Source organism: Nycticebus coucang, chromosome 23 (assembly GCF_027406575.1).
Source record: "Nycticebus coucang isolate mNycCou1 chromosome 23, mNycCou1.pri, whole genome shotgun sequence".
Classification (NCBI taxonomy): Eukaryota; Metazoa; Chordata; class Mammalia; order Primates; family Lorisidae; genus Nycticebus; species Nycticebus coucang.
This window is the reverse complement of record NC_069802.1, coordinates 3,051,497-3,068,926: the sequence shown is the minus strand read 5'-3', so window position 1 is coordinate 3,068,926 and position 17,430 is coordinate 3,051,497. Positions and strand designations below refer to the sequence as shown.

Genomic DNA, 17,430 nt, shown 5'->3' with positions numbered 1-17,430 from the left:
GTGTTTTGCCTTTTTCCTTCAGTAGCAGAGAACCTTAGGCAAATGGCTGCCTCATACCCTGGGGCAAATCGGTTTCTTCAAAATCTATTAAGTGAATGGGGGAAATGTTTGACTAAGTAGGTTTGTAACTTATACATTTCTGTGAATTAAAAAGAAAATCTATTTGCAGACTGAATTTCTAGCAATCCAGGTATATCTGGAGTAAAAAGCATTTGGTTTTATCTAGAGTTAAAAAGCATATCACCCTGTCTTCTCTTACATGAATGAATTGATGAGGAACTATGATCATACTGATTGTGTGATAAAGTAGCTTTCAAATAAAAAGTTAAAAATGACTTACTTTAGTAGATTCTAGTTTCCGAAGTTTTTTTTTTAAATAAAATTTTATTTAAAGTAACATTCACTTCTTCCATTCAGGCCCACTTCTAAAATGTTTAAAGACTTTTAAACAGCCTCAATGATCAGTTTTCAACTGTTTAAGGATTTTAAAAAATGTACCAACGTTAAAAATAATTTATTAACTATGGAAGACTCAAAAAGGAATCTAGGTCAGTGTATCTTTGAGGCAGGGATTTTTTAAAGAAACAACCAACATAAATTAAAAAAGAGAAAAAGAGAGAGACATATCTCCACCCTCAAGAAAAATGTTCTAAAACCCAACATCTTGCTTTCATTTTTCTTCAATCCTATGCTAGTATATCATGGTCAGTTACTCTAATATTTAACATTTAAATTATGCATCTGGAATTAGCAAGGGAAGCTCTTGAAAGCCAATAGTTTATGCTCTAATGCAGGTAAGAAACACCAGTTTATCTGTTCTCTGAGTATTTCATTTCTGTGATAGCCATTTAGTAGGGCCAACCCCAGATCCTTCCCTGAAGCGACTGTATGAGATGAACAGATGTTGTACTATAAGGCTCAAGTTAGACTGCACTAAAATGGCAGCTGAGCTGCTTCCTGAATTTCTATACAAGAGGAGGCACTGAGGACAGAGCAGGCACTGAGGACAGAGATCTGAGGAACCAGCGAGCAGATGCTTGAAAGCCTGGGAGAAGGCAGTGTGCTCTGTGGCCCTGCTTATGGATAACCAGGGCCACCTGAAAACCACACAGGCACACACAGCCCCAGAAGGGAGTCAGCCTCTAAGCAATGTTCCCAGGGCTGCCACTAGCAAATTAGGCGCAGGTGACCCTTCCCCTGGTGGGTACAGCTCAGCTCCAGGGTGCACAAACACAGCCTGTGCTCTGAGCTCCCTCTGTCTGTGGGGACAACCTGCACAGCTGTGCGTGGCAGCTCTCGGAGCGCCCAGCGTGGATGCCTGCTGGTGCCTCCAATCCAGGCTTTTGTCCTTGCCCTGGCATCTCTGCCTGCACTTGCAGTTACAAATGGGAAGACAGAATTATTTCAAACAGTCCCACAACCAAGACTGGGTCTCATTAAGATGCTTGTACCATGAATCAGCCCCAAAGAGTGAAAGAGTGGTTTAAGAAATGTAATTGTTTCCTCCTACAGGGATGTCACGCTGGGACTCACCGAGGTAATTCCAGCCACATGACCCAGGATGGGGACCAGTCGCTAGGTGGGGCCATGTTGTGGTTGAAGTCCAGGGCTGCATGGCTGCTGCAGTCTTCCTCTGGCTCATGTTCCTTGACTTCCAAAGCTTTGAGCACCACTGAGGACGACGTGCTTTTCAGTAATGCCACTGCCTCGCTCCGGCTCACCTCTGTTAGCTCAGTCCCATTCACATTCAACAAAATGTCACCTGATGGCCAGAGAAGCAGAAGCCATCTTTACTGAGAGTATAAAAAGGCCTCCTACTTAAAGTGTAAGGGGCAGGGACTGAGTGGGTTGTGGGGATGTGGAAAGGGTGAGGGGGTGTTCAACATGAGGTAAACAGTGTGTGCATTTCAAGGTACTGGTAAATTTTGATTGGAGAAGGGAGGGAGACAGGAAGATAAATTAGCCTTATTCACTATTTAATCAAAGAAAACCTACTTTTTCACTCCTTTTTTCTACCTGTTTTTTGTACAAAGAGAAAGCACATGGCAGAAGCTCCAGCACTTGCACGGAGCCCGGTGTGCAGTGGACACCTGACGAATGTGGACTGACATGACAGTGTGTGGAAGAGGGCTCTACAGGAGTTAGGGAAACTGGGCTGGTGACAGTGCTCTTAAGGAGGCAGAAAGAAGAGTTCATTACCAAGGTGAAAATAGCTACCACTGGTTAAGCACCTACTATGTACAGGACCATCTCTATATGTCCAGTCATAAATCCTCCAGCTCATTCTCTTGCTAACAAGTCACATTGTATGGCCTTGTTGCTCTCCCACTAGGTGCTTGCAGAAAAGCAAGCAAAATTAATCTATCTATCTCCTCTCTCCCTGTTTTCTATTCTTTTATCTTCTTCCTGTTTTTCTGTCTCTCTTAGTTCATAATTGTTTTATAGAGAATGACCACAGCAGGAGCAAAAAGACAAGAGGACAAAGACAGGGAGGGCTTGAGTCCTTTCTGACCCATCCACTGGGTGATAACCCCCCCACCCCACCCCCAGGGCACCTCCAGCTGAGCAGCTGTACTTTGGAAACTTCACATTTTATCTTGAATCTGGACCTTTATGACATGAGATAATTCTGCATCCATCGAGCCAACCTTTCATTTGAGTTGACAACAGTATTAAGGATACGTATTTATAGAGGCAAATTTTATATCTCCTTTCTTTACTCAAAGTAGCCCACAACATGAGAGATTAATGTACTGAAACGCTTTCCATCAATGGGAAAGTACCTAGCGTGGTACTTTCACTTAATATATATTCAATGAATCAAATTTATCAAATGACTTCTCCTATCCAACCCAGAAAATGGAGCAATTTATGAATTGGTATCATCACTGGATCAACCCAGTGAAGAATCACTTAGAATGAAAGGAACCAAATCATGCTATTGACTACAGACAACTTGTCCATGACTGTAGCAGTTCCCTATGAGTCACTGGGATAGGTTGGCAGTTCTATCTTTTTACTAGCAGGCAAGTTGTCCCATATCAACCTGTATGAACTAGAAGTGAAACCCGGTTTAGGAACTATACTCGAACCAGTCATGGTCAATAGGTAACAGATATCCTTACCAGATCAATCTAACCTTCTCTTAATTCTGAAAACAGTTACCCAACATGGTGAAGTGCTTATTCTCATAATTCTCTGCCACTCCAGTGCCTTAAGTCCCTTGACTTTTTACCTGTTTTTATTCTTCCATCTCTGCTTATGACTCCTCCAGGCTCGACACTGATGACATAGATTGGCAAATCCCATTCCCTGTGGGATGCTCCCCCTGCAACGGTCATGCCAAGAGATTCACTGGGGTCTTTTCGGATACTCACAACCTTCTCCCGACAAGTAACTGCAGGATGAGGGAGCTGAAGGCACAGACAGAAAAACATTGCACATGTATTCACATTTGGATTTGCATTTTTGACATGAGAAAGCTGCCAAGATTATATAAATTACATAAATTGAATAAATATGATGGTGGTCCTTGAAACCACAGAGAAAGACACTATGAAAACCCTCACCTTACCTATATCCACCATAATAGAGTGCCTTTATCTCCACATTCTACAGACTAACTCAGAGAAAGTTTACATTTCAGAAGGAACAGTTAGAATGGAGGGAGGGACTGGATGGAGAAATAGTAAACATTCGATGTGAATTGCACCTAAATTTTTTCAAATGAGTCATTTATTCCTGATAGCAGAGGGTCAGAATTAAAAAAAAAAATCCTTATCATTTATGAATATCAGGAATTTTTTTCTAAAATAAAAAAGAAACCATATTTTATATACTGTCTTTGGTACTTCTGAAGTGTGTACCAAACAGGATTATCTGTGCTGAGCAAAGAAATGTTTAGCTGAGCCACGAGGGGCTCAAGACAATGACTAAAGTGCCAGATAAGATCTGTGTCCACGTGTCCTTCCTGTGTTCCCAGGGCCTCTTACATTCCTCACCAGTGAGATTCACATTCGCAATGGAGAAACCCAAGTCTCCCCGTGGAGCCCTCACCTGCAGAGGTGCCTGACAGTGGCTGGGGAGGAGGAGAGTTAAATATGGCAGAGACCATCTTTACCATTTGTCTTTTCTCCCCACTTCACCATGCCTGCCTTAACTTTGGACATGTTGGAATGTTCCCCCATATTTAAAAACATAATTTATGAGGAAATAATTAAAGCTGATTAAAAAATCTTACAGGCATCTGAGTATTTATCACTTGAACTATAAAAGTGTATTTGCCTTGGATTTTTAAAATAAAACATTTTAGACAAATAAAAAGAAGTATAAATAATAGAATGTCCTACCATGTACTTCAGAACCCAGTATTAGAAATGAACATTCCACATACAGTTAGTCTCTATCTGACTTTTCTCTGCTTGATTTCTTTTCTCTCCCATAGAGGTAACCACACTCCTAAATTTGGTGACTGTTGTCCCTTAACTTGTCAATTGGCTAAAATCTTTCTGTCCCAATCCTGGTTTGCCTTCTTTGGTATTTCTTTGAATCTTTTAAGTGATTTTCAAAAAGTCACATTGTTTCCTAAATCAAACATTTAATCAAATTTCCTAAATTTGATTACCTAAAAGTCACATTGTTTCCTAAATCAAACATTTAATCAAATTTCCTAAATCAAACAAATAATCATTTTAGTAGCATAAAAACCTAAACAATTAAAATGCCCTATATATCTTAGTTTTATTTTAAATATGCCACCTTTTTTGTGAGGGCATCTCACAAAGTCAGATATAATATAAATTAAAATGAAAATAAATACAATTCCCCACTAGGCCTGTTAGCAGCGTTTCCAGGCGTTAAGTCACATGATAGAGGGTTGTAACAAAAGTATGATTAGATCCTCCAGGCTCTTTCCATGACTCACGATGGGGAGGTGGAAGGAATTGCAAAACCACAGTGTGGATTGAGACCTCATTTCCCATAATTTAATGAATTAGGATATAATATATTTCAGTTAATTCAACTAAAATTAATTAGATAAAAATGTTAAGCAATTAGTTAATGAAATCAATCAACTAGTTTTCCATTAATAAAGACTATCAGTTCAACTTAAACATGCTGACTTATTAGCAAAAAAGACACAAGTGAGTCTTTACCCATTAAACATTTTAGCAGGATATACTTGGTCTGTCCAGATTGCTTACTGTAAACAAACATGGAATTTATGAATTTATGGGGCATTTCTTGCTGGAGAATAGCCTGTATCTTGCAGGCTCTGTAATTTACTGAGTATTATAAAGCAGAGATGCTCCAAAATCAAAGTTTTGAGTAGTGTTTCTGCATACGTGCATTGCTCAAAAACTCAGCTTGTGAGTTTTTCCATGGCTTATTGTAGAAGGAAAGGGGTGTTTCCTACTCTCTGTTGCAAGAAGAATGGGCCATCTATAAGATACTCTTTTAGTTACAAGTAATGTAATGAAACCAGAAACCAAACACAGAAGCTCCCTGCCGTCACAACAGGACGGCACACCAACCCACTGGGCCCTCACTTTGGGCCAAACAAGGCTTGTGTTGCTTAGACACACACCCAGATGAGAAAGTACAAGCCACAGACAGAAGTACAAAGGGGCTGAGCCATCTCATTTAAACAGTCTGCAAACTGCTAGCTGGAAGGATGGATTCTACCTAAGATAAATTCTACTTGGTCCATAGTGTTTTAAAATGTTTTTTGGATTTGAATGCCGTGAGACAGGACATGTGCCCTGTGGTTTGTCTCACATCTCACCACTCCCTAATGTCACATGAGTTTTTAAATTATCTTCCTGGGCCCTTTGGCAAATGCAAGCATATTAAAAATGGTAGCAGAAGCATTATTTTAATTTCCAGGCAGATTTAGAAATTCAAAACCAGAAACCAAGAAAGCTTCTTATTTCACATCCAAGTGAAAGGAAAACATTTCTTAAGTAAAGTGTCTCTTGGTTAAAAACGTGACATCTATTTGGCTTAGACTGGAAATCAGGTCTCCCTAGGAGGTCTCCGCGGTCAGGTTCCAAAACCCTCCTGCCTTTTCCTCTCTCCTGCTCGGATGGCAGACCTGGGTTATCTCACCAAGGCTTGAGACTTCGGGCCTTTAGTTTCACAAGTCATAGTGTTTCTTTAAGTCACAAAGTCCAGAGGTGGCACGTAGAAATGATAAATAAGCAGCCTTCCCGAGACTTAGCTCCTTCTAGGAGCAGCGGACATGCCCTGGCTGGGCCTTACCTTGGGAGAGTTGCTCCTCTGCCCTGGCCCTGGGGACTGGCTGCCATTGCTGCTCCAGCTGGCTTCCCGAAAGATGTCAGGGCTCTGTCCTCGGACCTGGCGGGACACGATGAGATGGACGCGTCTTTCACTGGCCTGGGTGAGAAGACATGGGCATTAGCCACTCCCAGAGCTTCTACCCACAGCATCTAGCACCCAGGGCTAATAACCAAGACATGGCTTTGGCTGTAATTCTTTTTGCTTTTTATGGGAAAATACGGTTTCTAGTAATTTTTATGCCAGTGCCCATCTTATAATTTGGTAAAACTATGAGAGCTATTTGCCTTGTATTTAAACCAGAAGTAAACATTGCTCCAAGGGAAAACCTAGGGAAGGTTTAGTTCCTTTCAGTCTTTGAGAAGACATTATCAGGGCCAGGCTTGTTTGCTCATGCCTGTCATCCTAGCACTCTGGAAGGTCAAGGTGGAAGGATTCCTCAAACTCAGTTCAAGACCATGTCCCTACTGAAAATAGAAAAACTAGCTGGGCGTTGTAGTGGGTGTCTGTAGTCCCAGGTACTTGGGAGGCTGAGGCAGCAGGGTCACTTGAACCCAGGAGTTTGAGGTTTATGTAAGCTAAGCTGATTCCACAGCACTCTAGCCTGGGCATTAGACTCAGGAAGAGAAATCCCAAGTCCGACAGTCACGCACGTTTGGGTTTGCCAAGATTGAACACTTCAGAAATACAGGGATGATTTAGTAGGCTCTGACACAGCCTGATTGGCCGAGCATGGTGCCTCATGCTTGTAATCCCAGCAACCAGGGAGGCTGACTGAGGCGGGAAGATCACTGGAGGCCAGGATTTGAGACCAGCCTGGGCAACAGCGTGAGACCCCATCATGAAAATTCAGTGCAGTCTTGTCAGCCTTATCAAAGTCTTTTGCTTTAGTTCTTTATCTTTTATATGACTGCTGCTAATTTTGATTACCAGTCCTCTGTTACATACTTCAGTACGTGAACACACATTCAAAAGAGCAAACTGAAAGAGAAAGGTCCATCTCACATGACAAATTTACACCCTGGTTTTCTGCCACTGATCAGTTCCACATGTGTCTGGTAGTAAGGCTCATTATTCCAGAAAGGCTGACTGGTGAGATTTCAGACCCACAGAGCAGAGAAACAAGCCTTAGACTTGTGAAACGTGTGAAAATAGGGCTCCCTGATGGTCCCAGCTGAGGTAGCCATTTATCATTTTAGTAAAAGTTGATAATGGACGAAGCAGGGATAGACTTGACTAGAGAAGTCCCCAAGAGGACTAGGTTTATGGAAAGGAAAGAGTAAGGTTTGGTGGGTACTCTCTTCTGCCCAGCGCTTGCCCACTCGCCACCACAGCAGAGAAGGACGCTGATCATTGCCTTCTTCCTTCATGGTGTGGCTCCCCCGCCACAGGAAGGGCATGCCATGAACAGGATGGGGGGCTGGGGGGAAGGCCATGCTCTTCTTTACTGGCCTGGACAGTGGGAGGTATCTGTTCTCTGCCTGCTGGTCTGTCATGTTGTTACCCTAAAATACACATGTTAAAATCCCAGCTCCCAAGATGGGGCTATTCGGAGGTGGGGCCTTTGGGAGGTGACAGTCACGATGGCTGATGCCGCATCATTGGGTCAGCGCCCTTATAAAGAGTCCCCCCCTCCTTGGGCTGTGTGAGGACACAGCGGGACAGTGTTAGGTATCCGGAAGCAGCCTCCCGGACACGGAGACTGCTGCACCCTCCTGTTAGACTCCCCAGGCTTCAGAACTGGGAGAGGTAAATGTCTGCCGTTTAAAAGCTGCCCAAGTTAGGGCTTTGTGTTACGGCAGCAGAACGGACCGAGACACTGCCTCTCCTCCTCTTCCTTCCAGGAACATGACTCTCCCACTCGGGAATTAGGATCTCGTTTTTAAAACCTTAAGCAGAGAGAACCCACCAATGAAAAACAACATCCCCATGGCTGACCGACAAGAACCAGCCCAACCTTCACGACTTTGCACTCTTATATTAACAAACAGCTCTTCTCAGGGTTCTCTTCAAACTCAGGAGTCATCAGTCAGGTGGCTAGGAATAAGGACTTTTAAAGGTAACTGCTAAAGCTCAGTAAGAGGGTCTGTGTGGCCAGGTGAGCTGATTCACTCCATACAAATTAGAAAATCCTTCCAAACACCACCCCAAGGGCAGCTGGAGTGCCCAGCGTCCTTCGCACGCAGCCTGGCCATCGCTTCTCCTCTGCCCAGCCACAGCTAACGTGACTGCCCTTTGTTCACTGGCGTGGCTTGAATTCCCTGGTGTTTCTCATCACATACAAAGCCTGTGTCAGAAGAGAACAAAAATAATGAGCCCAGGAAGCAATCATGAAAAAACTGACATGAAGTCTGAGGGTATTAGCCAACTAAATGCAGTTCTGGGAAGAGTATTTTGCAATAACTGTGTCTCCTTCTTTGTTCTGTAAGCCTCCCTTATGCTACTAAGGTTATCTCTGGGAACTCTCTAAAGCAAAAATTACTAAAAGATAAGAAATAGCAACATGCAGGTCAAAACCTCAATTATTAAGCTCGAAGTTGCTCTCTTCTCTTAGGGAAACTCCAATGTTTTGCAAGATCCCAGCACCAGGCTTGTCTCTAGTGCTACGTTCCTGGTAAACAAGGAGCAGCCACATGATACAAGTAGCTGATAAGACCAGGGAAATTTTAGACTTATGCATGGAATCAACTTGCCAGGCAAAATCCAAAAATTGTCAAGAAGCATCCTGCAAGAACTATTTAATTCACATTTTTTGAGCACCGATTTCTCATGGGATTTTCAAATACTGGCTCTGGTATTAAGTTGTTGGCACGAATAATACTTCAATAAACAACTCTGGTATCAATTTTCTTGGAAATAAATTCTCTACAAGGCTGATCTGTGGCTCTTACCAGCCACCTTGTAAATTGCTCACAAGGACATCCTATTTAATGCACTTTCATGGTGTCTGAAGATATGAGGTGGGAGTGGGCTCATGGGTTTGTCCCGGTACTAAATCTCATGAGCAACTGGGTTCGGTACAGAGAAACAGTCCTAGACACCAAACAATCTTTTTTTCCACTAGTGTGAATGTGGCGTGAGCATGAGGGAGAGGCCCAGAAACACCGGCCTTGTTTATTTCACGTTCATGTGTGAGCCCGGACGCACGTATAGCAGACCTGTCATTTTAATGACAAATGGTCAGAGGAAGAGCCTGTCGCCAAGTCAGAACGACGACAGCCTCCCTCTTGGATCTCTTGGGAAGTTGCAATTTGGGCACAAGGATGAGTTAACAATTACAGCTATCTCATTAGTAGATAAGGCTTGAAGTGTCCTCTCTTCTCTCCCTGAAACACCCCAGGTACAGAGCTAGGCAGATTCTGGATACTGCAGAGCCTGATTGCTGTATCACACTCCCCTTTGTCTCCCAGGAGCCCAGGCATTCAACTCCCTCCTTCCTACAGGTTATGGGAGGGATCTGATGCCATCCGCATCCTCCCTTATAGACTTTAGCTCACTAGCAGGCTGTCAACACAGAATTCTGTCCCCAGGGAGCTTTTCCTACTTCAGGGACAGTTGGAGGGGATGCCTTGAAAAAGATGATGGGGAACAGGCTTGAGAGTCTCCACAGGTGGGACCAATTACTCCTGGCTGAGCAAATAGGAAACATCTGAAATTCAGGGAAAACCAGAGAGTTAAAACTGGACGGCGTTTCTTGCAGAACGGCTTTTTTTTTGTTGCTTTGTTTAACGACTGCTTTTCTCTGTTCTGAGGTTTGCCTCAAAACTGCTGATCAGGGATCAGGATGGGACTATGCAGAGACCAAAGAAGGGACCACAGTCCCGTGGCCTCCTTTATATTTACCCATTTTAAAATAACAAAAGCCTATTTCTTATAGCCAGCAGCAGGAGTCTCAGATCTTTCTGAGGGCGATAAATCCTTTGTGTTCAGCTTGCAAATGGCGATTTTCACTCTGAAATCCAGCAAGGCTGTGCAGTAGTGCTCACGCCGTCAGATGTAGCACAGACCAGAAACAGTGCGGACAGATGGGAGTTGAAGACTCCACTATGCCTGGGGCAAGGAGAAGCATTTTGCAGAGCTGTACATTAGAAATAGGGGGTCCTTCTCTGTCCCAGCACTGCATGGGACCCCAATGTGTGAGCTTCTCACCTGTAGCCAAAGGCTTCACCTGTTTGTAAAAGAGGACTGAAGTTAAAGCGAATGCATTATAGCATTTGCTTTTCTAGCATATGGGTATATGCTTAAATGTCTATAGCAAACCATATAAAATCCATGTGGGTTCATTCACGGCATTTCCTGTGCTAGCTTTATAAAGTTTCAAGTTAAGGTTAAGAGTTCCCAAGGTGTTATGTCCCAGGGTGTTATTCTATGTGTATATGAACACTCAAAGGGGGAACTCCCAGACACTACTGGACCTCAGGCCTGTGTTGTTCAGAGTGGGAAGATGCTGTACACAGCTCCCTTTGGAGCTCCCTTTGGAGGCCTATGCTTGACAGGGTGGGCCCCTAGTTACAGAGACAGGTGGCAGCTATAGTGAAATTGATAAGAACATAGTTGCTCACAGAGCTGTCTCCAGGTGGGGTTTCATCCTTCACACAAGGCTTTAATGATTATCTCTTAAAAAAAAATTACCCTTGGGGGCGGCACCTGTGGCTCAAGGAGTAGGGCACCGGTCCCATATGCCAGAGGTGGCGAGTTCGAACCCAGCCCTGGCCAAAAACCAAAAAAAAAAAAAAAAAATTACCCTACATTCGCCACTGGTTTCTTTCCCAAGGATCTCAGAGTGAGGCAAGTGTCTTCAAGTATCATCTTGTTCATTTATCTTGGCCTCACGGACATCATCTAAGCCAACATTTCCTCTAAAGCCTGCAGCTTGAGTCCCCTCAGCACCCTCACCATGTCACCCAGCTCACTCCTCAGTGCCTCAGTGACAGGAAGCTCACTGTGTCCCACAGAAGCACAGGCTGTTTCTAGATGGCACTAATTAGAAAGTTTGTCCTCGGGTTGAGATAAAGTGGCCATTCTCTTGCCTGCCCATTCGTCTGCTTATGTCCTATAGGGCAAACCCAAATCAATTTCCATGTGACAACCCAATTTATAGATGCGGCTCACTGATGTCCCAAAGCCCTTCTCCTTTCAGGTCAATTATTTGTAGTTTCTTCAGAATTTAATGTTTTCAAGATCACAAAAGCCTGATGAATTCTGGACTCACTATAACAAAGCTGGGCGTGTGTGTGCACCTGCACGGAATTAGACCCCAAAGTTGAGTTCTGGTCTGACCAGCATAGAGAAGCGTCTTTGCTGACAAACCAGCTGCCCTGATTCCCTTGCTGACGGAGTTCCCACCTTGCCACTTCGCACAGTCATGGGGGGTTGTCTCTAGGCTCTGTGAAACCCTGGACTCTGTAAATGTCTGTCTCCATCATTTTTGATTCATTGGAAGGTGACAAGAAGTTCTCAGGACTGCACTATAGAATTATGGCAGCACAGCCACCTCTGAGACCACGTGACAGCACGGATCTTGCCTGGCAATGCACAGCTGGAGGCATCAGAACCAAAAACCATGCCAGGAAAACACCAAAGTCATCAGTCATTCCCACTGATGTGGCAACGTGCTACATAATGAGGGCTGGGAACAAAATCCGGGCCTTTACTCACCTTCCATGAGCAAAAGGACTTCTGGGGGAAATTCCTCCCACTGGGCAATGAGTGAGAGGTTCCAGAAATATAACCCTGGAATGAGTTAAGGGTATGCTGTAAGTTGATATTCCTTATAAAATGAGCTTGGTAAAAGCAAGTCTGGTATGTGTTAATTAATTTATTGTTGAAACTTCAGCACCCAGCACTGTGGTGCCCAGCATATTCTAAAAAGAATCTATGACTATCTTCTTCTAGAGAAGTTAGGTTGCTCCATTGACCTAAAAGCAACCAGAGGAGGCTTTGAGGAAAAGTAGTGAATAAGACATTAGGATTTGATCAAGGCAGAAAAGGAGAATTAGGGCAGCAAATTTGGTCTATTTTTCCCACTTTTAATAGCTCCACATTAATCCTTATATTCCCAGAAGTACATATCTTTAGATGCCAAAAAATTACTGATCATGATAATATAGACGGTGACTTACACAGGGTTATACACATATCAGTGAGAAGGTCAAAGTAAGAATTTATTTCTTGAGTTCTTAAATCTGCTGGGTGCTGAGTAAAATCATATATTTTATATATTTATAAAATTCCAAGTTGAAAAACTGTGCAGTTTACCAAGTACATTTTATCAAGAATGCATGAAATTTGGAGCCTTATGTAAAAATCACTTGGCCTTGAGAATTCAGCTCAGGGAGTTTTTAAAACGATTTCTGTAGAGTTTGGTGTGTGTGTACTGTGCATTCTGTTCACGACACTATCCAGGTGAGACAATTCACTTCAGGAGGGATGTGCTTCCCCATTAGCTGTGCCAGTCTGTGAAAGAAACACATACATCTATCAGGTCTTATTTCAATGGTGAGTCTTACTGGTACCGGGGAGTTGAATGTTTAAATTATCTGGAAACGTTTGCCCATTTTCCAGGTATCCAGCAGAACTCACGAGCTGGAATCCTCTATTTGGAACAAATGTAGGTAACGCAACTAGTCCATTCTTTTCTTTCTGGGTCTGTCTAAAGGCCTATCACATTTAAAAACAAATTTGAAGAGCCTGGTTGTCAGGTATTCTTTGATGAAATAACTTCTCATTTAAACATTAATCGCTATAAGGCAAAGACAATATCTGCCACTATTAATGAAAATCCCTCTTATCACTTCTACAAATGGCTTTGAATATTTTCAGTTTCTGCACCAAATATGTGGGTGACCTAGGGGAACAAAAGGCACAAGAGAGACCTCAAATTTGAGATTCATAATTACTTTCTTCACTTATTAATTGTATATACTAGAATGACAAAATAAATATTAACTCACTGATCCAGAATTACAGACAGATGGAAGCATCTCAAAATAAGTATACCTCTCAGAATAAGGGCTTCTCACATTGACTCCTGGGAGGACGGTGCTGACGCCCCCACAGTTCAAGATACCGAGACCTCTTTATTCCCTAGTGTCTCAAATCTTTGGTCCCTGAGTTCTTTGTTCTGGTATTTTCGCTGTGACATTAGACACTTCCAAAAAGCTGTCTCTTTGATACAGTTTATTCCAGTCATGATGATCAAAACTCTCGAGAAACTGACAATGGAGAAAAATAATATTGTACTAAGTGGTCAAATAAGGCCTCTAGCTCCTTAATGTCACTCTTCTCCAAAGGGCCTGACTCTTAATGTCTCTCTCGCCTGGGGTCTGGCGGAGCCTGGTTGCTGCTGAGTAAGCTGAGGTTAGGGCTCAGCATATGTAATACTGGTCAAACACAAAACAGTTCTGGTCTCTCTGTAATAACTCTTCTCTGAAAAATGTAGAAAAAAAGCCAAATGCGGGGTACTGCGGGAGAGAACATGACCAAAAGAACACGTTGTCTGGGAATTTCTTTGTAAGGCCAAAGTGATTCATGGCCCAGACATACAAAGGCAACGTGACCACGGACTGGTTAGACATTTGAGACCCAACCTTTGAAGAGTATTTAGTTTAATCCCCTCAGGCTGTTGTGTGTTACAAGTATCACACAGATAAAATTTGCTTTTTAGAAACAGCAAGAGTTTGCTTAGCTGAATTTTTCCTGCATTCTATTCTGTTTTTCTATTTCTTTTCCAAATAGCTTTGCTATGGCTCTCATTTTTTTTTTTTTTTTTTTTTACAATGCTTTGTAAGCAGAAAAACTTAAAAAGAAAAAGCTAGTAAGCAAAAGAATCTTTTGGGAAGTCCCACTGTTAGGCAAGATTTTATTTCATAAATTAACTTTCTCATAGAAAAAAGTTTTTGCTCTTCTGTTATTAATCTAAGAAAGTAAAATGCCACATGTAATCGAGACTGTTCCAAATGACATGATGACTAAGAGGGGTTTTTTGCCTATTGTGAAGGATCCTTGGCAAAGATTATCTTACAGAATGTGAGTTGCACTGATTGACCTGCAGAGGGAGCTAACAAGTCCACCACCAAAAGAAAAGAAGTTAAACAGTCTAGTTTTTAACATGGGGGAAAAAAAAAGATGCTAAGAATGTATTTTTTCACAAAGGAAAAAACCAGATTCTCCGTTTTCCATGTGTAAATGTTTTCATAACATTAGCGTTTTTGTGTTCTCACCCATTGGCACCTGGAGGCTGGAAACCACCTGCTTAGTGCTGACTTAGCTGGAATGGGGATCAAAGACAGAAATCCACTCCAAACTTCCGGAGGCCAGGGACTGCCAGATTGTACTTGATGCCTCTTGGCACAAAAAAGCTACTCAACCAATAATCACTGGACAAATTCAAGGGGACATAGAGTAGGGATGACATCTTGGGGACCAATAGCACATAAAAGTAGAGTTGGTGCTTCTTTGGTACATGGTTTAATAACAAGTCACTATGGAGGAAGTATGTCTACGTGTTTATAATTTGACTCTATTTATTCATTCAAAAATATTTGAGTGTGTACTGCTGACAGACATGGTCCTAAGTGCTTGGATACAATACTCTACTGGACCAGACTGGCAGGTAACAGTAAAATAATTAGCTGGTAGGGAAGAAGGAAAGCCAGTTAGAGGATATAGCACATGTGTGCGCACACACATTGTTGTAAGTAGGATTGTCGGGGAAGGTCTCTCTGAGGAGATGACAGTTGAGGAGAGACCTGAATAAACTGTGGAAATGAGGAATGCAGATATCTGGAAGATTATTCCAGGCAGAGGAATAGCAACAATATTGGCCCAGAGGTGGAAAAGTTCCTGAAATGTTGGAATTTTAATCTAAGAGTCTTAGGAAGCCTTGGCAAGCTGAGAGGAAGAGAGGTATGGTGGCTGGCTTCATAAAGAGGTGATTCTCACCGGTGCGTGAGGAGCAGAAGGGCCTCTGGCAGCAGCCTAGACGGAATTATGGTGACCTGGCCGATGGAGGCCATGGAGGCAGCGAGAAATGAGACGGGGAGGAGAGTCAAGATTTGTTTTCCCTGAAATCAGAGGATAAATGGTGAGGCCCTTTCTGGAGACTGGGAAGGACTGAGGGAGAGCAGGTTTGGTGAGGAGTAGAGCTGGCGTGGGGAGAAGCTGAGGACTCAGATTTAGGTGTTAATTTAAGATGCCTTGACACCTTCTCAGAGAGACCCCAAAGCAGGTAGTTGAACATGTAAGTGTGGTGGTCAGAGGAGAAGTCAGGGCTGGGCACATGACCTTGGAACAGATGACATGCTCCCCACCTGGGTTTTGTTCTCTACCTGCTCCCCAGGGCTCGAGTGTGGGCCCTTCTGGAAAGATAACACGATGAGGACTGAGAGGCGCCTCGGAACTGGGACAGCGGGTGTGTGTCCTGCCTTGGAGGGCAGAGGGAGCAGAGTAAACTTGCCCACCCCACCCCCATCTCAGGCTGCCCCGTCAACAATGTCAGCAATACCACCCACCACTGTCCTCCAAGAAGAGGGAAGAGCGACTACCAGAGACAGTGAGCTGAGCTGCAGCACCCAGAGGGACTCCATGACCAGACTCCAGGGGCAGGGACCTTCCTTTGTATTTGGATGATCAGGTCCTTGAAGGCAGCTTCTGTTTTTGGATTGTCATCCTCCATGAACTTGGTTCGCATCCAGTCAATCTCTGCTGCAGGCTCACGGTGTATCTCAGAGCACCGACACTTCGGTCACTGAGCAGGAGGCTCACAGTTTATCTCAGAGCTTCGATGCTTCGGTCACGGAGCAGGAGGCTCAGGGTGTATCACAGCATCGACACTTCCGTCACGGAACAGGAGTGACAGGGTGTGTAGGCCTCCGTTCTTGCCCTTCACCTGTTAGCTCTCCACTGTCTTCAGAGAGACTTTTCTAGAAGGTCATGGCACGCCCTTTCCTGGGCCCTCCCAATGACACCCCAGGTCTTGGGGATAAAGTCCAAGCTCCACAGTGTGACTCACAACACTCTACATGATAACTGGCTAGTAGGGAAAGGTTGGCTTTAGGATGACCCTTGCTGCCTTGTCCACCTGGAAATCTTTAGCTTGTTCCTCAGTGCTCCAGTCCCAGATGTTCCACCTCAGTGTAGAATTCATAGGCCCGTTCAAGCAAACCTCTCTCCTGTGTCTAAATGGCACCTTAATTTGTCCATTGCAGTTCTATTATACAAAATGTCATTTAGAAGAAGTTCATCCTTCCCATTAGATTGTGGGCTCCTTCGGGAGAGCAGGCTAAGTGGACATCATCTCTCTCCTCTAGACCCAACATAGAGCCACCAAGCAGTGGAAACCTGATACACATTTGCTGATTGAAATGAATGAACTGGTTAGAGCCCAGAACAAAGTCTCTCCAACAATATATCTGGCACTTTGTGAAACATCATTAAGGTGCACTACTATCAGAGAATTATACTGAATAAAAGAAAGCCGATTGCCGGGCATGGTGGCTCATGCCTGTAATCCCAGCACTGTGGGAGGCTGAGGAGGCAGAATTGCTTGAGTTCGAGACTTGCCTGAATGAAAGTGAGACTCCTCACTCCTAAAAATTTGGAAAAACCCAGCCGGGCGCTGTGACGAGCACCTATAATCCCAGCAGCTTCTGGAGGCTGAGGCAGCAGGATACCCACAGCCCAAGTCTGAGGATGCGGTGAGCTATCCGTTCTTGCCCTTCTGATGCCATTGCACTCTGCTCAGGGCATAGGGTGGGACTCTGTCTCAACAACAACAACAACAACAACAAAGAAAGCCAATTCCTGAATCTATTTACTGTATGATTACATTTATGCTGTATAACATTCTTGAAACTAAACAATACGGAAAACAACAGACTGGTGGATTGCCAGGTGTTAAGTAGAAGGTGGGGTGAGAAGGAAATGGATGTGGCTATGGAAGGGCAATTTTTATAGGGATCTTTGTGGTGAGGGAAATATTCTATAATCTAACTTTGTCAATGTGAGTAGTCTGGTTGTGACATTGTACTATAGTTTGGTAAGATGTTAACACTGGTGAAAATAAGTAGTACCCAGGATGACACAACCCTGCTGGCATTGAGTGACCTTAACTTCACAAGGTTGATAACCCAA

At 43.5% G+C, this 17,430-nt stretch overlaps 1 protein-coding gene across 3 annotated transcripts in view; it reads right to left on the bottom strand.

The window, feature by feature from the left end:
• Positions 1 to 17,430, bottom strand: part of LNX1 (ligand of numb-protein X 1) — a 189,827-nt gene that overhangs the window by 11,526 nt on the left and 160,871 nt on the right. For all 3 annotated transcript variants that reach the window (XM_053578038.1, XM_053578039.1, XM_053578040.1), the window contains 3 exons: positions 6,262 to 6,396; positions 3,236 to 3,413; positions 1,534 to 1,762 (listed from right to left, as the gene is read on the bottom strand). In XM_053578038.1, coding sequence (XP_053434013.1) covers positions 1,534 to 1,762; positions 3,236 to 3,413; positions 6,262 to 6,396 — 542 coding nt within the window. The remainder of the gene's footprint in view (positions 1 to 1,533; positions 1,763 to 3,235; positions 3,414 to 6,261; positions 6,397 to 17,430) is intronic.